We start from the raw sequence: 25,052 nt of genomic DNA, 5'->3' as shown, positions 1-25,052 counted from the left end.
CTGCAACTAAGATATACACTAGAGCAAAATTAAGCAGAAAAAAAATTAAGTGTGTCAGCGCGTACAGGTAGTATTTAAAAGAAACACAGTACTCTTGAAATCCCCAAAGCTGGATCAGCTTGTTAACAACGGAATCCTGAATGCAATGATGAAAGCAGCTCCTTCTTCAAAAAACTGATAAAAATTGGCTGTTTCTAAGTGGGATGAAGGTCAACTTTAGTACTCAATGACATCACCTCCTGCCACAACTGAGTGTAGAAAAAAAATAACAGCCCCAGAAGCAGAAAACAGTATGAACACTAAGCAACAGGAGAATCCTATACACAATGAGTTTTACTGTGGAGGAAGTACATAAAGTTTAACAGAAGTACTGCCACAAGTACTCCGAGTAATAGCTTCTGCATCTGAGTGGGTAATTCAGCAAAGTGACCTGATTTATCTAAGGCAACATTAAGTCAGGAACAGAAGTCTATGTGCCATAAGACAACATCAGGTTGACAGAAGAAATAATAAGAGGTCATATAAGATGTTTACCTGCAGGTAGGTTTTAAGTTGGAGACGTAAACTCACTCTCATCCTGTTTCGGGAGATCACTAACTGTGACTGTCAGATGCTTGCCAGATCTGCCAATGCTCTTTCCCAGCTACAAATCTACCACAAGCACACATTTTAGTGAGAAGACTGGCAATGCAGTCAGTCACATCTGTGCACAGCACTTACATTCATCCAGTCCCAGCTGATAAGCCAGGTTCTGCAGGCCACGAACCTTCTCCATCAGGTTAGCTGTAGTGAGGCTCCCCAACTCTAAGAAGAGAGAAAAGTGTGAATTTTAACACTGTCTATAGCCCTCTAGTGACAGTTCACTTGTTCACTACTTCACAGAGCACTTTCAAGCCATATTTCTGACAATATCTATTTCCATTCAACAGAATATGTTTGAAATTCAAGCTGATGCCACCGCTGAATTTAACATAATGAGAAAAGACCAGCTTTCTCTACTGAAAAAGACAGCCACAGACCTGGTTCATACTGCAGTCTGCCACCCTTGCTATGAGCAACTTGCCCCATATTTTGGAGGTTCTTGTAAATTCACATTGCTATATGAACAAGCTACAAAAGAGTATGCAAGGGAAAGGACTTACTATACATTAATAATGCGTTTCGCACATTTCTTCAACAAGTCAATTAGTTCCACTTCCAGATGAAGTGTTCCAAAGTGGAATTCACATGAGCGGCAGAACACGCTCAAGAATATTCGCTGCAAACTAATAGCTGTAACATGCAGGAAATCTACATGCTAGCTAGCCCTTCTGTAACTTGCTCATACAGCCTTACCATTTCATCAGAAATCTTAGATCTTTGAGTGAAGATACGTATGTAGAGCACCTCTGAACAACTCAATCAACAAGTCTGAGCTGCTCACCAAGTTTGCTCAGCTGAGGTCCATCAAAAAATTCATGCCACTTCTCAAAATACAGGAGACACCCACTATAGTTATGCAGGAAGCGGTTGGCAAGCAAGGTAACTGAAATATACCTAACATTACACTGCTGCAACTAGTTCTTGCATGCTTGTTTTGAAAAAAATCAGCCTGCCACTGACATCTGGATATTCTCTTGGAGATAACTGGATTAGTGAACAATGTGTATCATTAACAAGACAAAGAAACTTCCAAGCTGGATATTCTGCAAATGCGAGGGCTAGAGATCTGAGGACACAGGGCTTACTGATGGAATACTCCTGCCTTCAGAAATGAGACAAATAAACAGTATAATTAAAAAAAAAAAAAAAAGCGCAAGCACTCGGACATCCAGGACAAAAAAAAAAAAAAAATCTGAAATAAGTATTGAACAACAAAAAAAAGGACTACTCCCCATTCCCTCAGCTCCAAGACATTTAAAGAACAAGTGCTTTAAGCCTCTCAAGTAACTACTGAATTCCCATCTGCTTTGGCAGCCTTATTTCCTACACATAATGTCCATACTCACCCTTTAACATATCGATATCATCATTTTCTAATTCAGCCATCCACTTGGGAGGAGAGCTTGTAATAGGCTGTTTAAAAAAAAAAAAAAAGCCACCAGAAGTTCATATGCAGACAAGTGTATTTTTAGAATTATACAGAAAAGTCTGATGTCTTATTAAAAACTAGTTACACGGACGGCAAAAATACAAGAGTTCCAGGTGCTGTATAGAGATATTGTTACGGTTAATCTTGTTTTTTAGCTTTCCCTGGACTTTTTTTTTTAGAGTTCCAAATGGCACGTTACCACCCACAAGCCAAAGTCAGTATGAAGAGCAGGATTTCCTAAAGTTTAAAATCTTTTATTTCTTCCAAAGCACAATTCTCATTTGCAGTAAGCTCCCCAAGGTTACATAAAAGAAATACTAAAACCAAAAGGATTATTCTAACGCATACTGAAGTTACCATCGAGATACGTTTTGTAAAACAAAGATGTAAAGCCCACAAGAGGAAACACCAAATCTACCACCACAGGAGAGGGGGGTGGAACGCGAAAGGCAAAGCGGCGCTCACTCACGCTTTTGAAGGAGGCGGCGAACTCGGCAACCCCGGGCACTGGGAAGAGACAAGGAAGGGCGGCGGGGGGTGAGCACCGGCGGCGGCAGCAGCATCCCCCCCGACCGGCCCTTGTAGGCCCGGCGCGGCCCAGCCCCCACAGCTGCCCGAGGAAAGGCCAGGCCGGGCCGGGCCGGGCCGGGCCGGGCCGGGCGAGCTCCCACCCCTTCCCACTGACAGACGGCCGCGGGCCCTCCAGACTTACACTGCTCAGGCCACAGGTCCGGGGAGGCGCGGTCCAGCTTCTCGAAGCTCAGCAGCGAGGCCTCCAGGTCGGTACCTACAACAGAAAGAGGACAAGAGTGAATGCACCGGCTCAGGCCCCGCCGGGGAGGGGAGGGGAGGGGAGCGGAACGGCTGCACCGCCTGGCCCTCGCGCCTTACCGTCTGCGGGAGCCGCCATCTTGCCCGCCTCACGTGACGCGTCGCCGCTGCTCGCGGGACGCCCTACCCCCACCCCCGCCCCGGGGCACGTGACCTCGCCCTCGCGGCCGAGCCCGAGAGAGACCGGAAAAACAAACCACCCCCCGAAGCCCACGTGCCGCTCTCGCCGCCACCGCCAGGAGGCGTCGCCGCGGGGCGACGCTCGGCCAATCCGGGCGCTGACGGCCAGCGGGCGGCTTCGCTCGCGCGGCCAATCCGTGGCCCGCCACGGGGGGCGGTGGAGGTGGGAGGGCGGGGCGACGGGCTCGCTGACGGCGATTGGCTGCGGGCCGTCAGGGCCCGGCCGGAGGGGGTCGCGTAGCGGGCGAGGTCGCTGCGTGGAAAGCCAATGAGCGGGCGGGGGGCGGGGCCTCGAGCGGGCAGGGGCGGGGCGAGGGGCGCCGTCGGGGGCCGCGGCGCAGCGACCCTCGGCCGGGATGGCGGCGGCGGCAGCGTTGGCGCGCGGCGCCTGGGGCGGGCGGCGGCGCGTGGCGCTGAGGGTGAGGTGGCGGCCCCCGGCTTCGCAGCGACTCCTGCGGCTCGGAGGGGGGGGGCCGCTGGGCGGGCAGCGGAGAGAGGGGTCGCGGCCTGCCTGGCCCCGGGCCCCCGTGGGTGGGGCGGTCCCGAGCGAGGAGTAGCCGGAGGCGCCTCGGCGGGGATGGGGGGAGGTGGGTGCCAACCGGACCCGCGCGGGGAGCGGGGCGGGGGCTGTGGGGAGCCCTGTGGGACCGGGCTGGTGTTGTGCTTCCCCTCCCGTCCAGCTGCCGCGGAGAGCCGGTGCCCCCTGGATCGCCTCAGCCGCCGCCTCCTTCTCCTCCTCCTCAGTGGTGAGTGCCCGTCCCGGTCCCGCCAGGTCTGAAGAGAGGTGGCGGGCGGGGGGGAGGGCGCGGGAAAGCTCCGGGCGCTGCCGCTGCCCTTTCCGTAGCCGACCCGGGGCTTCGCTGAGGTCTGCTCCTCTAGGTCGTTTCTGGCAGCGGGGCTCGGCGCGGCTCGGCTGCCCTCCCCGCGGCTCCGGGACGGTATTTCTGGAACGAACAACCGCCCCCGTGCTCGACAGGAGGGGAGGGGAAAGGGGGTGGGGGGGAGGTTGGATATCGGGTTGGTTTGACTCGGGGGTCGCCGTGATCCCCACCCCGCCACGCTTCTTGTGGCGGGCCCTGCCGGGCCCAGCGGGCTCACCCAAGGGCGGCAGGTTAGCGCGGTTAATCGCGCCCCGGTTTGTGTTCTCCGCGTTCCTTAAGCAGCACACATCGTGCTAAGTACACACCAGCCTTCCCCCTCCCCCCCGATTTTTAGCTGTCTTTTACCATGTGTAATATCTCTTCAGGAAGATCAGCAAAAAATGAATATAGAGTATGTGCCTAGTGATAATGTGTGGAAAAAAGATCGTTTCAAGCTGGGTGGACCGGCCTCATATCATCTATTTATGGCAGAGAGAGGATCTGGTTTCCTCTGGGCAGTATTGAACAACTTTAACTGTTACAGTGCCTTTTTTCTTCCCATATCCCTGGCTGTACACTCTCCAAGTTCTGAACAGCTAAATCATGATTATCCAGATAGTCTACTTTACTGCAGTCCTTGTTCCCACAGAAAAAAAGGTAGTGATCTTATGGAAAAAATACAGTCTTAATTCAGCCTTTCCTGGCTTGCTTAAAATATTTTTTCTTTGTATGTGTGATTTTCCAGATATCCCTTCTAAGCAATTTGTAAAAAACATAAATTCCATTGCACTGAAGTCCACGTGGGTCATAAAGCTCTGGAGCTTGTAGTTCCACAGCAGATACGTGGCACTTGGACTAATGGAGTGACTTATAGCAGTAGGAGTTTGTCCTTCTTTAGACCAGGACTATAAGACCTTTTCTTACAGTCAGGAAACCAGGGACTCAGATTTCTTGCACTTCCTTCCAGGTTCTAGAGGGAATTGTGTTTTCATAGACACAGACTTCTGCCTCTTCTTTCCCAAGTATAATTCCAGCTACATAATCTTCTGCAGTTTTTTTTTTTACCCACTCCTGGTGTTACCTCCCAAATCAACAGGTCTTGCTTATCCATTAACAGTCTTATTTTACACTTCTCATCCTAGTCCTGCTTTCTCAGCTTGTCCCAATTCTCACTGCTGTTCACTTTTTCACTGTCATCACTTGTCCAGCCATCCCCATTTGTTTTCCTTATTCTTCCTCTGATCTCTCTCCCTTCATTACACCTTGGATAGCATCTCAGTCCTCATCTCCCTCTCATAATTCCACATTCCTAATTTCCTCACACTGCTCCCTGATAGATTTGGTTTTATGCCCCAGTTCTTTTGATCTGTTGTGTCCCATTTCTGTTCTACACACAGCAGGTCCGTTTCCCCTTCCTCATATCTGTTCTCCCCAAGCCACTGTTTTGTGGCATGAATAACTTAGTTCTTGCTTTCTCCTAGTTCTCTCCTTACCTCCCAATATCAACTCCTAGTTTCCAGTCTATTTATACAGTCTCAATCTGTTTTCCTGCATGCTACAGGTTTGTTGCTTATCCAGTGCTAGTTAGAGCTTCTATCCCTGCTTTTCCCTCAGCCCTGGGTTTACCTCCTTACTCCAAACTTTCTTTTTCTCTCTTCTGCATCTGAGTAGGAAAGCTTTGTTCTCCATGCTGCCTGCCAGGACAATCGCTGTAAACTTAGCAGGTGCAGGTTCCTTGCTCTTAGTTGCAGGGAACGGGGAAAGTCCAATCTTATGCCCGTAGGTCTGAGCTGGAGAGATGAACCTACTTAGTGGCTTGATGGGAAGGAAACACAGTACAGTGTGCACTGGGTACATGTAATTCTCACAAGGTGAATTATTAACTGTTTCTTTTGAAAACTTATGAATTGCAGTTTTTCAGTTTTCTAACTTAGCAAACACTGGGTGATTAAGTAGGCTAACATATTTCTGAAGATAAGCATAGCAATGTACTTTTTCTATAACTGCTTTTCAGAAAGAATTTTGGTGTAAAGTGAGAGAAAAACAGGGCAGAGAGCCTGAAAAATTTCAGCCTAAGCAGTTAGCTGAGCCTTGTTGTAAATACTGGATCGAGACTCTGTAATGGACAGCACAGCAGTAAATTCTGAATGCTTGCATGTAATAAAGCACACTGGTGTTTGGTCATCTCAAGACAAAGATCACTCACTGGCCAGTGTTTTGTCCTCCACAGCCAACAACCAAACTCTTCATTGATGGGAAGTTTATTGAGTCCAAAACTACTGAATGGATTGATATCCACAACCCGGTAGGTGAAATGGCCTCAGCTTATGTATTAGCGATCACTGTGCAACAAGAGTCTGTTTCTCTGTTCAAGCGTTTGGCAAAAGGGGAAAGTACATACATTTCATAAGAAAGGCTTAGACCTGGAGCTTAAGATGGATTTAGCACTGTGTAATTGCTTCTCAATTTCCTTTTCACATGAAATGTCAGTCTTAGGAAAGTGATGACCTCCTTTATCTCCCTTGTGTAGTAAAACCATGATCTGCTGAAAGGAAGCTTAAACCCCACTTACGTTTTTTTTTTTTTTTTTTGCTCATAGAAAGTCTCTGTGATCAGTATGTCAAATTTCTGAAAGATTTCTTTCACCCTGGATGTGAAATCAACCAGGTGTGATTTGGTGCCAGCTGAATGTGAAGTCCTGATAGAGACTGATTTCACTTTCAGACCAAGGTAAAAAATCCTGACAGCTGAAGCTCCTTTCCTTTCAGAGAGCTTCTGTCTGTGAGCCACGATATTCACAGTAAATTTAGAGGTTGGATGTTGTGCAGTGCAAAATAATCTTAGATTAGTAGCACTTGTACTTGTCTGACCCATCTACCAAAGACAAATGGAACTCAGAATTCTGAGCTTTCTGACCCCCCCCAGTAAGCATTTGGACAGCTGTTTCTAACTAAAACTTTTCTCTGTAAAGCCCTATTTTGATTTGCTTTGTGGAAGTGATCAGAACAGCAGGCCATGTTCATGAAGCTCATTTGGTCTCGTTCTCTTGAGTAGTTTCTCTCTTAGTGATGTACCTGACGTTTTTGCCATGTCAAAGCAGACTTAATTTTTAAGAATGTATTAGAAGGAGGTTAAACTGGCAAAGACAAGCTTTTAAAGTTAAAATAGCATAGAACTAGTTTGCTTGTAAAAATCTTAGTTTGGCCTAGTGATCTAGGTAAACTAACATCAGCGCCAATTGCACAGTCACGTACTGCTTTTTCCAAAGGAACCTTACCTTGTTTAATGCACAAGAGGGACAGCAGATGAGCCAAGACGATGCAGAGGGAAAAGACCGCAGTCCACAGAAACCTTTGCCTTAAACTCTCTAGAAGCTGCAAGACAGACAAGTCACTTCAGCTCCAACTTGGAAATCAGTACTGCATTTGGAGCTTTCTGGGTGCCTGATTTGAAATGTGTAGAGTGCAGGTTTTCAGAACGATTCCATTTGTAGCCAAGGCCTTTTGTGTGCACCAAGGAAGGAGTCTCTTTTGTCCTCTCCCCTCAGAAGTACAGCTCCTTGTAGAAGATGGATATTAGGTGTGTGGTGTGAAAGGACTGTTGAATGGTTGGCAGGGAGCACAGCTGGAAGAAGTTGAGTTTTGATGCAGTTTGTTTTTTCCTTCAGGCCACAAATGAAGTGGTTGGCCGTGTACCAAAAGCCACAGCCAGTGAGATGGAGGCAGCTGTGGCTTCTTGCAAAAAGGCTTTTTGGAACTGGGCAGAAACATCTGTTTTGAGTCGCCAGCAAATCTTCCTGCGTTATCAGCAACTCATCAAAGACAATCTGGTGAGACACCACAGCTGTGTGTGATGGCTGTTGCTGAATGCATTGCAGTTGACTTTAGGAATTAAATTGAGAGGCTCAGTTTACTGTGTTCTTGATGAGGCGTTGTTGCTATGATTGAGGAGCCAACTGAGACACTGTCGTTGAGAGGTGTAGCAAAGCACTCTCCCAGCAAATGGGGACAGAGAGGCAGTGCTTCTTATGGAATGCTATTCTGCATTTGTTCCTTTACCAAAAGACCATGAGAGGAACTTTAAGCCTTGATGCAGAATGTGCCAGTTGCCAAAGACAAGTGGGACAGGAATGTTACTATGACTTTGGATTCCCCAGATTGCTTTTTCTGTGTGTCTGTGGTGTGACACACGAAAGCTGTAGAATATAAGTCAACCCAGGGTTGACTTTTTTAAAAGGTCACCTGTGTGCCTTATTGGCTTCTTATCTACAAGGAGCAGTCAGCGTAGGCTTTCCCAGGTTCAACTCTCTCTTAAACTCTCTTATCTCTGCATCCTGTTGCATGGGCAGGCACTTTTCTAACATTCATAAACTTCATTTTTTCCATTTTCAGAAAGAAATTTCAAAACTCATCACCTTTGAGCAAGGGAAGACCCTGGCTGATGCTGAGGGAGATGTGTTCCGAGGCCTCCGTAAGCTGCTGGCTCCTCCTGTTACAAAAGGGTCTTTGAGAACCTATAGGAAGCGAGGAGGTCTCCTGAGCAACTGATTGCTCTGGGAGCCTGTACATGTAGCTCGCTTCACAGCCTCCTTCTGAAAGAAAAGGGGCAATTGTAACTCTAACCTGAAAAGTTCCCTTAGTTTGAGTTATCCTAAATCACTTCCAAGTTGTTAGATCCTTCCTTTTCCTAGGAGTGACTACGAATTGCTGAAAAGGGATAAGAACGTCTCACTTGTGCTCAGATGGCTAAGGTTGAGGCTTAGGTGGTATGCTAATACTATACCTGTGCTTCTTTTACTGGGCCTGTTGCGTCTGTGCTCCTATCACAGTGACATAAAATACAGTCAAGAGAGAATCCATTCACAATGAGCTCACAGTGCTTGGCAGAGAAAAGGTATTTTCTGGAGCACAATGAGTTTTAAGTTGTGGGAAAAGAGGCTGGAAGAAAGACTTAGGTCAAGGCAGTGGGGAGAAGGGAGTTGGGGACTGGTTGTTAACAGATCATCCAGTGGCGTGTTGCCCTTTCTGCTGCAGAGGTGGTTGAACATGCTTGCAGTGTGACATCCCTCATACTGGGAGAGACCATGCCCTCCATCACTAAAGACATGGACACTTATACCTACCGTCTGCCTCTTGGTGTGTGCGCTGGGATTGCACCATTCAATTTCCCAGCCATGATTCCTCTTTGGATGTTCCCCATGGCTATGGTATGTGGAAACACCTTCTTGATGAAACCATCTGAGCGTGTACCAGGCGCACTCATGTTCCTTGCCAAGCTTTTTCAGGATGCTGGTGCTCCCGATGGGACCCTGAATATCATCCATGGACAGCATGAAGGTAATAATAATTAGTCTCGGGGGATGGCTGGAGTGTGTACATGTTGTGGTGTATGTTCAGTGGAGGTACTAAAGAAGTTGGAGAGTCTGATACTACTGCTGTTAGATTGGTTTGGACAGACGCTTCACCCCTGTTGATGGAGGGGAAGGGAGGTGACTGGGAGATTCTGTGCCATCTTGCACCGAATCTTTCAGGACACATGGTGAACAGAATTTTGGGGGCTGGGGTCAGAGTTCCCAAGGCATGTAGGTGCTCAAATTCTATTTAGCCACCTAAGCTCCAACTGAAATAAGGTAAATCACCTTGATTTCACAAGGAAGCCTAAACAAGAATTAAGTGCCTCACTGAACATGGAGTGGATGCCAGTATTTTAGCTCCTAATGTGATGTTTTCCATAGCATGCGAGTACCCTTAGAACACCAGGATACAAATAGACAACAGTAACTTCATTTCGGCATCACTTGGGCACCGTGGGAGATGCCCAGAGCGTGAAGAGATGGCAGACAGCCAGGTGTATGAGCACGGGCAGGAGTACACATGCTGAGAAATTAGTGGAGAGATGCATGGACAGACAGTAGGGGAACTCAAATGTAGGAAACACAGAGGCAGGAATTTTTATAAGAAGAAAGATAGATAGATTTAGCACTGTGGGGATGGGGACAGAGGGAAGCATTTGTGCACCACAGTATATAACGTATTATTTCCTATTTGAAGCCGTGAATTTCATTTGTGACCATCCTGACATCAGAGCGATCAGCTTTGTGGGATCTAATCAGGCTGGCGAGTACATCTATGAGAGAGGATCCCGGAATGGCAAGAGAGTCCAGGCCAACATGGTAATGCCTCTGAATGGAGCACACTTCAGCACATAGACTGCCTGTGTGTCCTGTGGGTGTTAAGAGAGACCACACCACTCAGCAGCAGAAGCTGGCTTCGCTACTGATAGTTAAGTGGGGAGGCTGCCCTTCTTGTCAGCTTGTTGGTAGCAGAGTCATAACTACTATATGAAGATGTTGCCAGAGAACTAGAGAAGAAGTGAGCTGGGGTGGCTAATAATGAGAGACTGTGTATGTGTTATGTTTCAGGGAGCCAAGAACCATGGTGTGGTGATGCCTGATGCCAATAAAGAGAACACCTTGAACCAGCTGGTTGGAGCTGCTTTTGGAGCAGCTGGCCAACGCTGCATGGCCCTGTCTACAGCAATTCTCGTGGGAGAAGCTCAGAAATGGCTGCCAGAGCTTGTGGACAGAGCCAAAAATTTACGTGTAAATGCAGGTACAGACTGTGATAATTTCTTACGAGGTACTTCATTTCTGTACAACCGTAACTTTTTAGGTCAGCATATCTGCCATACTACAGTGTGTCCCTTGGAGCTATTGGCACCATAGGTTTGATGTGTAGGGGTAGGAGCTAGCAGATTATCTGGATTGGGAAACAGCCCTAGAGCTAGAGTTAGGAATATGTAGGAAGGCTTGGCAATGTGACTGTGATGCAAGGTTTGCAGGATCGGTCTTGTTTTAACTGGAGCTTTGAGGTTATGTCCTGTGTTTAACTCAAACCTACCATTTATGTAGCAACGTCACTTAGAGATCCTTCCAATTTGTTGTAAGCATACAATAAAAAGGAAAAATGGAAAGATATACTTTGGAAAAACTAGACTATTTAATAAGTCTCCTAGGCTTATTAATTCTAGGAGAGTTATCTTTTGTTTATGTTCAGTAACAGTCCTGCAAAGGGGAAAAGTTTCCTCTCTGAGAAGAATCTGTTGTTGAATTTTGGCTTCTCGGTGATCTAAAATTATGCTTAATCTTTTTTGTTGATTCTGAGAGTTGCAGGCTATTACTCCTGTTCATTAATGTCTCAAATCTTTGTTCTGTGTCTCAGAAACATGAGGATTTTCAGATTTTTCCTGCCAGTGTAGTTATCTCCATGATGCCTATGAAGAGGAAGCTGCCAGGGTTAAAAACTTGATGTCTCTGCCTCTTCACAGGAGACCAGCCTGGAGCAGATCTAGGGCCTCTAATCAGTCCCCAAGCTAAGGAACGGGTTTGCCATCTGATTGAGAAAGGAGTAAAAGAAGGTGCCAGCCTTCTTCTGGATGGACGCAATATCAAAGTGAAGGGCTACGAAAATGGCAATTTTGTTGGACCAACGATCCTTGCCAATGTCAAGGTAAGATGACCAAAACCAGTGCTTGGTGCTGTATATTGCAGGGTCAGTTGAAAAATGTGGTACCCAAATCAGTCAGTAATCAATAATCACCAGGTAGAAAGCCCATAAATGGCTCAGCCTTCCCTTGCACAATTCCAATGAAATGCTCATTGTAATGCTGTTGTGGTGGTGATAAAAGAATTTGCAGTAGCACAGCATACTCTGAAGGAGGTTAATGATCTTAACTTGAACAGAATGCAGCCAATTAAAAGAAGATATGGGTAGTTTGTACTGTGTTAAACTAAGTGTCCATCGAGCATAGTGTCCATCTGTAGTAAAGGCCAGCAGCAGATGCCTAAGGAAGAGAATGATGAACAGCCAAATTTGGAATTTTCCTTTCTCCATTACACATTCCTGCAGTTTGCAATTTAAGGACTTGCAGAAACAGAAGTTAAATAATTGTGGAAATCTTCACGAGAATAATACCAGATAAGGTACAAAATCTCTTTGTTGTTCAATGTATTCACAACTTTGTTGAGTCAATGTCTCAATATAATAATGCATGGTGTGCGAGAGATGGACACTACTGTGAGGGAATATTCGTTACCAGGTACACATCTACATGAGTTTTCATACTTTTATGTTAATTCTTTTATGTTTATGCAATTAGCTAGTATGATTTCCTTAATATTTAAGTATTCAGTTCTTTTTGGTGAGTGATTCCATGGTAGCAAACCAATCTTGATAATTCTGCTATTGTACTTTGTATTCTTAGGATTTAATTGATTTTATGCTATTTTATAATTCAGGCTTTTAATTCATCTCAGAATTTTCTTGCCTGTGATGTGTCATAAATATTGCTAGGTATTCAAAAGTAAAAGTTTCACTGAGATTTTGTTATTCTTAAGTTTTCTTGTGCAGTAATATGGTAAGCCACATAAAACTTGTCAAATGAATGTTTTGTAGTTTGCTCTATTAGTTATTAGTGATAAAAGTACTCTGCAGCTGGTGTTTTTGTATTTGTCAGATGTTGCTATTTATCAGACATAAATCCTAGGCACTGAGTTGGAGAGGATAGCAGGTTCTAGTCATGTTGTCAACAAGAACTGAAGTAAACTATCCTGAATTGATCCCTGTCTTAATCAGCCTCGGATAGAGTAGACCTGTAAGTGAGGTTAGGCAGGCAGTAAAAGCAGAAAGTGTTCTGGAGATGAAAAGTGGAACCACCTTTAGTGGACTAGATAGATGGCAGGGCATGGGAAACGGTGAACAGGCAAGGAGGACTGCAGGATAGCCTGTGGCAATGCGGTATGATGGGTGATCCCAGGAATATCCTGAGCATTAGCAGCATGTGTGTTTATTATATCCTATTCCCTAAGATATTTTTATTAGATCCTGTATACAAGCTGTTTTTTCTGCTGTTTGTCTTGGCAGCCAAACATGACTTGCTACAAGGAAGAAATCTTTGGGCCTGTATTAGTGGTTCTGGAAGCAGACACTTTGGATGATGCCATTGAGATGGTGAACAATAACCCCTATGGAAATGGAACTGCAATCTTCACCACCAATGGAGCCACAGCTCGGAAATATTCTCACTTAGTAGATGTGGGTCAGGTATGTTCAGGCTATGATTGTTGCTGTTAGTACTCACCACTTACAGTGGCTCATTTACTCAACCACTTAACAGCGAGTAGCCATCCAGCTGTAGTGACTAATCACTGTCTGCTTAGCCAACAGTACCCAGCCTCAGATTTAAAGAAACAAAATGTGGTAGCTTTTAGAGAATGCTCCACAACCCCCTACTTCTTGTGATTAATATGGCGGCTTTCCTTTGGTTTAGGTGGGTGTCAACGTTCCAATCCCAGTACCTCTGCCCATGTTCTCTTTCACCGGCTCTCGTGCTTCTTTCAGAGGAGACACCAATTTCTATGGCAAGCAGGTAACTTACTGATTCAGAGTACCCTATTGTGTTGAATTGTGATACATCACATCATAAATGTCATTGGGGAGATGGCCAAGTAACAAGTGATAGGACAAGAGGAAATGGCCTCAAGTAATGCCAGGGGAAGTTTAGATTGGTTATTAGGAAAAATTTCTTCACCGAAAGGGTTATCAAGCATTGGAACGGGCTGCTCAGGGAGGTGGTGGAATCACCATTCCTGGAGGTATTTAAAAGACGGGTAGATGTGGTGCTGAGAGACACGGTTTATTGGTGGTTTTGGCAGTGTTCGGCTGATGGTTGGACTTGATGGTCTTAAAGGTCCCTTCCAACTTACACAATTATATGATTCTATCAGATCTCATTAATAAGGAGACTTTGAAGTCATCTCAGCCAGGAAACTGAAGATCAGACAGTGATCACAGCCAGCATAATGCATGTTACAATAGCCAATTCCTTTTTTTTCCTTTGATATAAAAAAGCAAGTATCTTTTTAGGAGATTTGAGAAGGGGGGAAGAACTAAGTAGGAAGCTTACTCACAGAATGAGAATCTTTGAGGAACTGGTAAAAAGAACAGGCTGACAGGAATCGTTCCCACAGAGGAAAAGTCAGCCCTCTGTAGATACAGCAAAAACTGCTTGACACACCACTGGTGCAGACCTGAAGAATTCATAAGGCCAAACATCTGATCCTTGTGTGTCTCCTTTCTTCCAGGGAGTGCAGTTCTACACACAGCTGAAAACTATCATTTCTCAATGGAAAGAGGAAGATGCCACTGTTACCAAGCCTGCTGTGGTTATGCCAACTATGGGAAACTAAATCAGCCTTTACAGATACTGTTCCTGGTGCCCTTCTCCTTCTATGCTGCACTTTCCAGCTTTGTCCTGACTATCATCATTTCCTTGGGAGTAAACAGAAAGCTCCATTTTCTCAAGGACCTCCGTTTCTGTGCAGATCAGGCAGGCTCATGTAACGCACAGTTTTCTGTTGCTGTCAGTGTTTTTCGGCTAGCTGAACTCATATTTTTTCCTATAACCTATCACAGAGGAAACAACCTTATCTAATTAAAAGCGCACACAAGTGTGATTGGTCTTAATTTGTGTTTCTTTCCAGACCCTCCTGAACTTGAACATTATTCTGGTTTCTGCTTCAATATCTTTAGCCTTAGTGACTCACTCCTGGCTACATCGTGTAGCAATTTTCTTTACCTCTTTATCTTACATGTTAAGATTTTGAGTTCACTTTACTCAAAGATGAGTACTCATTTTGAGTGACATAACTGGGACGCCTTGGGTGTCTGGTAGAAGTGACTTTATGTATAATGAAGACAGCAAGTTTGGGAGTCGAAAATGTCATGCTTTCATCTGTTGAGCAGTTTCCAAAACACTTGGGAAACACCTTTCTAAGGATTTTTCAGGAAAGCATGTTTGATTGCTTGTCTTGAGGATGAAAGAAACTCCTGTATGGTACAGTGACCTTCACCGTGCCTCTGACAGCTTGAAAACTTCTGTTCCTGTTGTGTATGTGGCTTGTATTCTCCAGCTTGCTGTCAGTTCCATTATACCTGAAAGTTGTCTGGTGCCTTTTTACTGTGCTAACAGATACGTGCCTACAGGTCCTGTAACATAATGAAACTGTGGAAGCAGAAACATAAGCATGTATATGTATCTTCATGTCACAGCATCTTGTGGGTCTGGGTGGGAGAGCAAGTAGACGGGTCAGTAGGAGGAAAGAACACGCTTTTTAATCACAAAGCAGCCAGGTGTGTTCTGTTGGTTTCTTTTCCTGACTATAGGTCACTATTCTTGTGTTGATTGATTGACTCCTTGTCACACTTGCTCTAGTAATATTTTCTAGGGACCGCAGGTCCCATTATTAGAGAAAGATAAGACTTGGTGTGCCCTGTTTTTAAAAAAATGTATTTGGAGCCGGAGAGCCTGTATTTGTGTTCCTGGTTCCTGGAAGATGATGCAGCCATGAGGGATCTGCAGGGAACTCATGCAAGCACCCATGCAAAATAATATTATTCTAATGATTGTAACCATTACTTGTTCTCATTAAACCACCTGAATGTGAACGCTTTGTATCCTGCCTTCTGGTAAAGATGCCGTAACTGACAGTTATGTATTAGTGCAATTACTGTGGATTTACTAATGTTTGTATCTTTTTTTTTTTTTTCCTTTGCTATACCCTAGAGGGAAATTCTCACCTTGCAATTTGATTACAAATTAAAAACATGCTAATACATTTCTGCAGAATATGACTGTTCCTTGGTAAGACATTATATAGGTGTGATGTTGACTTTATTCCCCTCTTTGCAGAGGCTGGTCTGTGACTCCTGTAACCCATGCATACATCTTCCTTTTACAGTATCTCAAGGACCTCTGTACCAATGTCCTCATACAGCATTTCAAGGAATGCCTTGTTTCTGTTTCCGCATACACATCATTTGATCACAAAAACTCTTAAGCTCCACGTAAGTGACTTTCTTACAAACTGAAAAAATATCTTCATCAAATTATAGCAACACATATATACAGAGTTCTAACCACTAGTCCAAATCCAGTAGCACCACTAGTGCTTTGTACAGGGTCATCTGAGCTCCTGGCTTGGTAAAGAATAAAATCTTAAAATAAAATTTTGAGGAGGAAAATAACTGTATTTCAAATAGATTTCAAACGTGTAGTCAAAGCAGTAGTCTAGCAGACAGTGGATTTAGAATTTTCAGCTTTTCTCACAAGATAACTTCCAAAATGAAAAGTGCAAATGAGTTGGTAATTGCTGTGGCTGCTGTTCATGCAAAAGTGTACAGCTGCCTTGCTCTATCTGTGGTGTTACATCTGAATGTGCGGAAGGATTACTGCAGAAGACGATGAATCTGATAATTTGGCCTGCTGCGTAATGAATATTAGGTTGGGAGAAGTATTTTATGTGCTGCAAAGGAAAAATACTCTAGATAAATCACCATTCATGCACCCAGGAAAGGAATACTAATTAATAATCTCTAATATTGCCTACAGTTGTTCACTTTCAAAATGCCTTAATTTTCTTCCTAATCAGCATTGCTATTCTGACTTTTCTGTTGTCTTATTAAAACCCATTATGTCTTTCCTTTAGAAATTCTAAAATCCAGCTTCTGCCATAACAAAAGCAGTCTATTTTCAAGTTTACCTGCTCCTTGAAGAATTGCAGGAGTATCCCTGCACTTTCTCCAGACCTGTTCTAGACACTTGTATAATCAACTCATTTGTGTGCAAACATCTTTTCTGATTATCTGCATTTCCAACAGCCTTTTTTTAAACAGATGGTTTTAAATAATTGTACTAGAATTACAAATCTTGTATCTGAGTTTCTTAGCTAATGAAATGCCTTTCTAGATCAAGCTGCAGATGCTGACTGATCATGATGTACCTCTCTCATCTCGCTGCTGTTACTACTTTCTACCCACCTGTTTATTCTCCTTTTCATTTCAACATTCATTATTAAAAAATAAGCTAAATAATGTATCTTTTATATTATACAAAAGTATAAGTATAAAGTATCTCATAATAAATTTCTTTAGACTTCATTAATATACCCTTTGTCCGCTCTTTGTCTCCTATTAAAAATAATTTCTTTCCTAGAAGGCACTGCAGTCTAGATTCTCAAAGCTATTTGATACTCTTAAGTCCAAAAATTATGTTAAAATAGTTAAACCTCTTGAGAAATGAGCCCTGTGACATCCGCTTCTGCTTGTTTCCCCTCTCAGTGCAAAAAAAAAGGCTACAACTCACTTCCACTCCCGTTTCTGGAAGTGGCGGTCTGCCTCTCCAAAGGAGGTGTCTCATCTTTCCATATAAATTCCTCCAGGGCTCCTGCTTATGAACTTTATCTGATCATTCGATGTCTGAGTCTTACATTTTGTTTTGTGTGCTTGACTGCCTCATGTCTGACATGACACTCCATGATGTCATGCCAGAACACCTCCCTGCGTATTCCTCCAAGGTAAGTTGATATTGCTTGCCTTGGCATATTATAATTAGCTATATAGTTGTATCTGAGTCTGTATCTGAAAATCAGGCATATGAATCTTCTTCCTGGTCCATTCTCTAAGTGATTCTATACTGAACAAAAAATCAGATTAATAGATTTTGCCTTTTAATCAAAACTCCCTGTGCTAGCTGAAAATGCATCTCCTCATATGATCATGGCCTTCACAAGAGAATCCTCAAAAAATAATAAAGCTGCTTTTCAATAAAAGGAGGCTTTAAGAGGGCATAAGATCATTTTTTTTCATGAGAGCTGAGTCTAAAGGCCTGCTGCTAAAAGATTAACATGACCAGAAATCTGAAAAGAAATAAAAAATTCTCTCTTGTAACACGTACATTTATTTGTGCACAGAAACACTTCAGACAAGCCCAAGTATTATAAAATGGGAGGGATGACAGAGAGACAATTGCATTCATTTATATATAACCAGGACTAAGGAGATATTAGCGTGGTATAATTTAGCATCTTACCCAATTTTGCTTTCTTTAGTATTGTCAGGAGCCAGAGCTAAAGTAGCCAAAACTCTGGTGTATTTCCTGTGAGGAAGAAACAAGAGCAAAGTAGTCCTCATCCACCAGTGACTTACACTCAGACAGCTTTCTAATCCCACACCAAACTTGTTTTCTAAAATGAACAGCAAGCGAGGAATGCCAGGGCACCCGAGCTGTTGCAGTACACTATCTGAAACCAGCACTGTGAATTGAACATGAGTTCAGTTCACTCTGGAATTCTGTATTTTGGGGCAAAATCATTACAACTAAAAGGGAATGAGGAGAAACAAACAAAAAAAGATTTTTTAAAAATCTGGGTTTAACCATAAGTCAACTTAATATGAAGTGTTTGTATTCCATTCCTCAAGGTTTCATAGTCTACAGCTTTAGGTGTGTTCTTGCACGCTGGCAAATACTGATAAAAGGAGTTAAATCCATGCACAAACTGGAACCATAAAAGCTGATGGATGAATCATTTAATTGTACATTTCTTACTTCCACTGTAACCTTAGCAAAATTTGCTAAAATTCCATTAATGTAACTTTTGCTAACAAAATTTAAATGTAATTTTTAAAAAATTAAACAGACTCTTTTAACACGGAGAAGTTGATATTCCACCCTAAGCATTAGGTCTCCCCAAACTACATTAAAAATCATAGCATATTAGATTTCTCTTTGGGTCCTCATGCCCCAGTTCACAGCTCATAATATATTTCTTGCTGTTTGAACTTTGAATTTCCAGTGTGAGCCATATTTTAGGTATCTGTCTCTAAAGTAATGCTCCCAAGTTTCTTATGCAGACAGCAATGAGCTATATGGTAAGTACACTTTTAATAATCTGGTTGTGGATATTTGTACTTCTTAATACTGGGCAGATTGCTTTACTGTACTCTTATTAAAGGGAAATATATGTAGGGAGTGCTAGTCACAATATACATTATTTAGAATGGATAGTGATTCATTAACGACTGAACGAAATTATTCCCACTGCACTGAGCAAAGTTAATCCTCTGTCTCCCTCAGCACTATGAAAATTTACTTTCATTTACTTTTCGTTTGATACTACACACAAAGATCTAACAGTGACAGATCTGGTGCGTGACCAAAATTAGTATATAGTATACCAACTTTTTCAAAAGGTTAAATTAACCTTTTCAAAAGGTTTAAGTATCTCACACCAAGCCACACAGTTAGCTAGATTTAGAATTTCGTGGAAACCCTTGACTTGGAGTTATCAGCCTGGCTCCTGTAACAGGAAAAGCTCTGCATTCACCTACTGAAGAAACAGAATACTACCATGGATTCGTGCCATTCATTCCGGCAAAATGCAGTCACAGAACACATTCTTTTTGTTCCCATGTCAACACACTGATATCTGCCTTTTCAAACTGTTTTTCTTCCCTGAAAAACACAGAAAAGATAAATGTATTAGAAGAAAATTTCAAAGGCATATCTCATGGATTCTGCGTGTGTACAACAGGTTTTAAATTTTAGCTCTGCATTGATCTTGTTCAGTTATTCATAGCATGTAAATTAAGAAAAATAAACCTGAGCACAAGTGCTGTCCTTTTGACTTCTAAATCTATGGCTCTCTAAACCAAGTAAAACCAATGATTTCTGTTATATGTGTAGTGGTTACACATATGTGACATGTAGGGGGAGTGTTAGTACTAACATGTATGAGCTTCAAGTACATCGTCCTTCCCTCACTTCTCCTGCTCATACATAAAAAGTCAATACATATAACCAATTTTCATTCTTGGTTCCAGTGTCCTCCTTCTCTTGCTCCAAAGCGAAGCTTCCTTAGATTTCTATAACTACTTTCACCTCTGATTTTTCATGAAGTGTTTCTGCTGTATCATTTTTGAGATAAGATAACCTGAACGGAACAAAGCATTCCGACCGAGTGTGTGTCACGAAGTTATTCAATAGCCAATGCATACTAAGCAAACATTTTATTTGGGAGTAGGATAATTTTGATCTCTCACCAAGGTTGTATGCAAGCTTCAGCTATGGGGGAACTTAACTCTATGGCTTAAAATCCAAGTGCCTGGACGCTTGGATTTCTAGCCAGAGGTTGGAGACCTGTAATCCTGGCCACTGTGGCATGTGCAGCCCTAATTTAAACTAAGCTGCATCCCAATACAAATTCTGAGACACTCACAGATCTCTGAGATTTTGTTTTCTTCACTATAAAATGAAATCCTGTCAATCAGTACTGTACTGCATGTGATCTTGTTTTTGATATGTCAGTGTCTATTTCAAGTAATGGCTTAATTTTTAGACTATTACGAAGCTTAAGGAAAACAGCCTTTGAAAGCACAGTGCAAAGCAGGCGCTTCTGACATATGGAAGAACAGATGAAAAAACCTGGGTTTGCCATCTACTGGATGTTTCTGTTAAAAGGATCAGCAGCACAGTAAAGAGCTGTTAGCATCTCGATTGTAATTTTTAGGCTTCAGTGTTAGTTCACTGGAGTGAGTAAAAAGAAAAAGAGGAATGCCAGAATAGCAATGCCTATAAAACCAAAAAGATTAGAGAAGCAACACTAATTATTAAAAGGAAACTGCAGAAGCACATCTATACTGGAAGTTCTATATCAAATTCCACAGCACATGGCAGAATATTAAAAAAAACTCTTTCAAGCTTATATTTAATTTAATCCATATAAATAGTGACCAAAAAGTGATAGCCTAGTTGAAATTAGGTGCCCACAAAGTCATTACCAATTGATAGGATGTTACACCTCATACAATTATTCTCACTACAGAAGCCTCCACGAGCATTCCAAATCTAGACAATATTATCATGGAAAGGTAATTTTCAGCAGTGCTAGGAAGACAGACACTAGTTTTTGATGTTTCAATACCAGTAGCATTTCTCTGCTTCCTCTAGTTCTCTGTACATACTATTTGTGCTATTTATCTTGCTTTTGAATGTTTTGATTTGGGGTAATTCTTCCTTCCCTGCACTACCCACAGTCTTCATCAAATTTTTATACAATCTATAAAATTCACTTAACCTTCTGACTTGTATTATTACTTGCCTTACCCTTTATAGTTCACCTGTGCCCATATTTTCACATCACTGGCAGTCATTCACACACACTCTGTCACTGTTTAATGCTCTACTTTGTCTATTCATTCAGTCATCAAGATCATTCAAAGTGCAACGCCTCAAGCGTTCTTTGAAAAATGCCTGACTAACTCGCATTTGATATCTTAGCTTAAAAGCAGCTTTATATTAATAATCCAAATGCTGTTGGCCAATCATTTGTCTACACAGAAAGCATCTGGTGCTGTTTCTAAGCCCCTCCTTGTGGTTGACAAAAATTCCAGTAGAGCTGAGTCAGCGAGGCACTTGAAATGCTTGAGGCACTTTTTTCATGTCATCAGTCAGCTGGGATACATCCTTATCCCAGGCTGAAATGTTTTACCGCCAATAGTACTATTTAATGTTTGCATTATAGCTCCAAAGTATCTCTGACTAGGTCATGCGCTGTATAAGTGCATGTGTATAAGATGATACAATACTAGCATTTGCATCCTAACTGAGCTGACTAGTGAGAAATCAGTCAGACTTATACTGCCTGTAGCCAATTGGTAGCTCCTCCATACATATCTTTAAAGGGTGCACTAGGTGCTCTAGTCCATCCACATATATGTTTGTATGATTCCATGTTATTGTGTAAAAAAACAAAACCAACCCTACAGCACTGGACCATTACCAAAGTGAGTTCTGGCTTCAGAATGTGCATTTTATCAACCTAGTGCTTTTCCTCACGCTCTGTAAACTGCAAAGAAAACAATCCAGTACGTCTGCCACATCTGTTCTCCTCCACTCCCAAACTCCATGCTGCCATACAGACAGAAAAGTTGCTTTTTAATTAAATATTGCAAATGCATATCTGTGACAAACTTTTATCTTCTAGCTCTTTCTCTATAGCTGCTTTCTCGCTGAGGAACTCCTTTACTAATTTCAGTTCTAATTGAATTTGGCCAATTTCTCTGACTTTTTTCTGAAATTTCTTTTCCAGTGCTTTTATTTGTTGGCGTAATAGTTTGCTGGCAAATTAGAAATTCCCAATAAGAAGAAAACAAAATGAGAGAAACCAACCATCAAATATTGTAACATAAAACACAGAACACGCAGAACTGAATGGCTGAAATTACACTGAGCTGTGGTGTTTTAAAAACCACTGAATTCATCATAAGAAGAAATGCTGCAAACTCAGCAGAAGCTACCCGCCAGTGAGATAACAAGTCTAGAAATGAATAGCAAGTTTAAAGCAAGGTCCATAATATCATTGTATTGGGTTTGCATGGCAAGGTTTTGGTAGCGGGGGGACCACCAACGGTAGCACTTCTGGAGTAACATATTTAAGAAGGGGGGGGAAAACTGCACACCACCAGCAGCAGTCAGAAGGGAAGAGTGAGAATAAGTGAGTGAAACAGCCCTGCAGACACCAAGGTCAGTGAAGGAGGGGGAGGAGGTGCTCCAGGCAGCGGAGCAGATTCCCCTGCAGCCTGTGGTAAAGACCATGGTGCGGCAGGCTGTCCCCCTGCAGCACGTGGAGGTTAACAATGGAGCAGATATCCACCTGCAGCCTGTGGAGGACCCCATGGTGGAGCAGGTGGATGCCCAAAGGAGGCTGTAACCCCATGGGAAGCCCATGCTGGAGCAGGCTCCTGGCAGGACCTGTCAACCCGTGGAGAGGAGCCAATGCTGGAGAAGGTTTAGTGGCAGGACTTGTGACCCCATGGGGGACCCATGCTGGAGCAGTCTGTTCCTGAAGGACTGCACCCCTTGGAAAGGATATGTGGAAAGGACCCACGCTGGAGCAGTTTGTGAAGAACTGCAGCCCATGGGAAGGATTCATGTTGGAGAAGTTGGTGGGCTGTCTCCCGTGGGAGGGAACCCACACTGGAGCATGGGGAGAGCATAAGGAGTAATCCCCCAAGAAGGAAGGAGCAGCAGAGACAACGTGTAGTGAACTAACCACAACCCCCATTCCCTGTCCCCCTGTGCCACTCAGGGGGAGAAGATAGAGAAAATCAGAAGTGAAGTTGAGCCCTGGATGAAGGGAGGGGTGTGGGGAAGGTGTTTTAAGATTTGGGTTTATTTATCATTATCCTTGTTTGATTTGATTGGTAATAAATTAATTTCCCAGAGTCGAGTCTGGTTTACCAATGATGGTAATTGCTGAGCGATGCCCCTGTCCTTATCTCGACCCAGCCATCATCGTATTTTCTCTCCCCCTGTCCAGCTGAGGAGTGGGAGTGACAGAGCAGCTTTGATGGTCACCTGGCATCCAGCCAGGGTCAACCCACCACATCTATCATCTATAGCCTTTTCTGCTCTTTATAATCTGAGGGTGAGAGAAAGTTCCTTGTAGAGCCTGCTTGATAGGAGATAACTGTCTCAATGTGCAGATGAGCACAGTTTTGTGTTTCTTATTGAAGCCAGATTAACAAATAATAATCTTCTCAGTTCTTTTCAAGAAATCTTGCTTCAACAGTAATGAGTCAAGGACAACTATAAAAGAATACAAAGTACTTATTGTTTATCTCAGTAAAAATGAAACATGTTTTTGCTGTGCCTCTGTCCTCACCGTTACCCAGCTGGTTCCTAATACTATTTCAGATGCTATAAAATATTCCTACTACTATCTGAAATAATAAGAGTCACAGGATAATTCCCACATCACCATTGTTTTTTCAAGTTCTTTCTTTGTGCAATATTTTTGTATCAAAACCTGTAACAGTTAACTGCCCTAGATTGTTCCTCATACTAAACTACTTTTCAGCCTGCTCAGAAGATCCCCCTGTTCTGAGGACAAAGAGAAAAGTTCATTCACCGGCTGCTGCTTCTCTTCTTGGGCTTGCTGTTTCAAATCAATCAGCTTCTGCTTCAGTTTCTCAATCTGTGAAGAGAAATCAAGAAACAGCAACTGGGGAGGGGGGAAGTATCCTTGCTCTGTTCTTCTCTTCAAATTTAATTATGAGAAGACACAGAAAGAGGGGAAAGGTTCCTCATTTGCAGTGTCAATTAAACCATGTTTAAAACTGTTTGAATTGCATAAAGCATAGGAAATAATGCGAGCTTAAACTATAAAAACCTACACATATTAGATACAAACAGATCCGTAACTCTACTGAAGAATTAAAACTAGATGGACATAGGGTTTTCTTCCTTACTGTTTTGGATAGAGGCATGGTGTTAGAGAAGCAATTTAGAAAAGGAGAGTAAAGACAGCTACAGAGAGAAAAAGAGACAACTGGAAAAAGGTCAGAATAAGATCTTCTATAGTGGAGAGGCTGAAAGAAAATAGTGGGATGTGAGCAAGAAAATTTGAGCTCACCAATGTCCTGGGGACCAGAGATTTGTACCTTCATATTCAATAAATAGGATGTTTAATTTAAATTTAGTTTCCATTTTTGGTTTCTTTTTTTCTAACTGAAAAGGGGTTTAGTTTGGTACTTGGATTTAGAAAAGTAGGACTAGGACGAAAGTGAAACAATCTGCCATAGAGGAAATGGTAGCGACAGCGTAGGGCTTCTTTTCCTTCATTGCGTTCTGAGTTTGGCTCTACTTTCTTTAAAACCTTCTCCAGGTAGCCAAAACCAGCAGATTCCCCCTTAGCTTTCTTTTTTTTTTTTTTCTTCAGGCTGAAAAAAACCCGCTTTGGCTTTTTATTGCGCACTCTGTGCTGAAGCCCCCCGGCCATTTCGGTGCCCTCGTCCCGATATACTGCCCTCTCCCTTATCCTGAGGGGTTGGGGGGGGACCTTTAACCCCGGCGGCAGCACCCCCGCTGTGCGGGAGCAGCCCGCAGGCAGGGAGGGCGCTAGGGGCAAGGCCTCTCCCTCACGGCCCAGCCCGCCAACAGCCTGCCCGCCGCCAGGGCGCACTGCCGCTCCACCCGCCCCCCTTCCCCGCACGGCTGCCCGTCACCGGGGCGGGGCGGGCACCGGCTGCCGGGAAGTAACACCGTCCCGCCTTGCCTCCATCTTTGGGCACCTGGGCCACCTGCCCCGCCGCCGTCAGCCTGCAGGAGCGGGAGGTGCCGCTGCGGCACAGCGACCGACGCCCGCCCGCCATGACACCCGCCGCCGTCTCCACGGCAACCCGCCCCGCCCGTTACGGCGGAAGCCCCGCCCCATC

The 25,052-nt window shown here is 43.6% G+C and overlaps 2 protein-coding genes across 4 annotated transcripts in view; one reads left to right on the top strand and one right to left on the bottom strand.

Moving 5' to 3' along the window:
- LIN52 (lin-52 DREAM MuvB core complex component) overlaps window positions 1-3,019 on the bottom strand; it is a 51,529-nt gene extending 48,510 nt beyond the window's left edge. For both annotated transcript variants that reach the window (XM_082485654.1, XM_082485655.1), the window contains exons 1-5: window positions 2,963-3,019; window positions 2,784-2,858; window positions 2,541-2,578; window positions 1,989-2,055; window positions 721-804 (exon numbers count right to left, since the gene is read on the bottom strand). In XM_082485654.1, coding sequence (XP_082341780.1) covers window positions 721-804; window positions 1,989-2,055; window positions 2,541-2,578; window positions 2,784-2,858; window positions 2,963-2,981 — 283 coding nt within the window. In that variant the 5' untranslated portion in view covers window positions 2,982-3,019. The remainder of the gene's footprint in view (window positions 1-720; window positions 805-1,988; window positions 2,056-2,540; window positions 2,579-2,783; window positions 2,859-2,962) is intronic.
- Window positions 3,020-3,427: 408 nt separating this feature from the next.
- ALDH6A1 (aldehyde dehydrogenase 6 family member A1) lies at window positions 3,428-15,616 on the top strand. 2 transcript variants are annotated; one of them, XM_082484841.1, is made up of 12 exons: window positions 3,428-3,501; window positions 3,763-3,828; window positions 6,173-6,247; window positions 7,610-7,771; window positions 8,334-8,412; window positions 8,976-9,278; window positions 9,993-10,114; window positions 10,364-10,553; window positions 11,269-11,450; window positions 12,864-13,043; window positions 13,270-13,368; window positions 14,084-15,616. In XM_082484841.1, the coding sequence occupies exons 1-12, from the start codon at window positions 3,439-3,441 to the stop codon at window positions 14,186-14,188; spliced, it is 1,626 nt and encodes a 541-aa protein (XP_082340967.1). In that variant the 5' UTR covers window positions 3,428-3,438; the 3' UTR covers window positions 14,189-15,616. The 2 variants fall into 2 exon arrangements, with proteins under 2 accessions (XP_082340967.1, XP_082340968.1); XM_082484842.1 differs by lacking the exons at window positions 3,428-3,501; window positions 3,763-3,828; window positions 6,173-6,247 and adding an exon at window positions 6,586-6,672.
- The last annotated feature ends 9,436 nt before the right edge of the window (window positions 15,617-25,052 follow it).

This window comes from Vanellus vanellus, assembly GCF_965231255.1.
Source record: "Vanellus vanellus genome assembly, chromosome: 6".
Lineage (NCBI taxonomy): Eukaryota > Metazoa > Chordata > Aves > Charadriiformes > Charadriidae > Vanellus > Vanellus vanellus.
This window is presented reverse-complemented; position numbering and strand designations above follow the sequence as displayed.

Bases quoted from the DNA above. Each gene is read 5' to 3' on its own strand.
- ALDH6A1 (XM_082484841.1), top strand. From the start codon at position 3,439: ATGGCGGCGGCGGCAGCGTTGGCGCGCGGCGCCTGGGGCGGGCGGCGG. The intron at 3,502-3,762 runs GTGAGGTGGCGG...CCTCCCGTCCAG, and splicing joins GGCGGCGCGTGGCGCTGAGG to CTGCCGCGGAGAGCCGGTGC. The intron at 13,369-14,083 runs GTAACTTACTGA...CCTTTCTTCCAG, and splicing joins CCAATTTCTATGGCAAGCAG to GGAGTGCAGTTCTACACACA.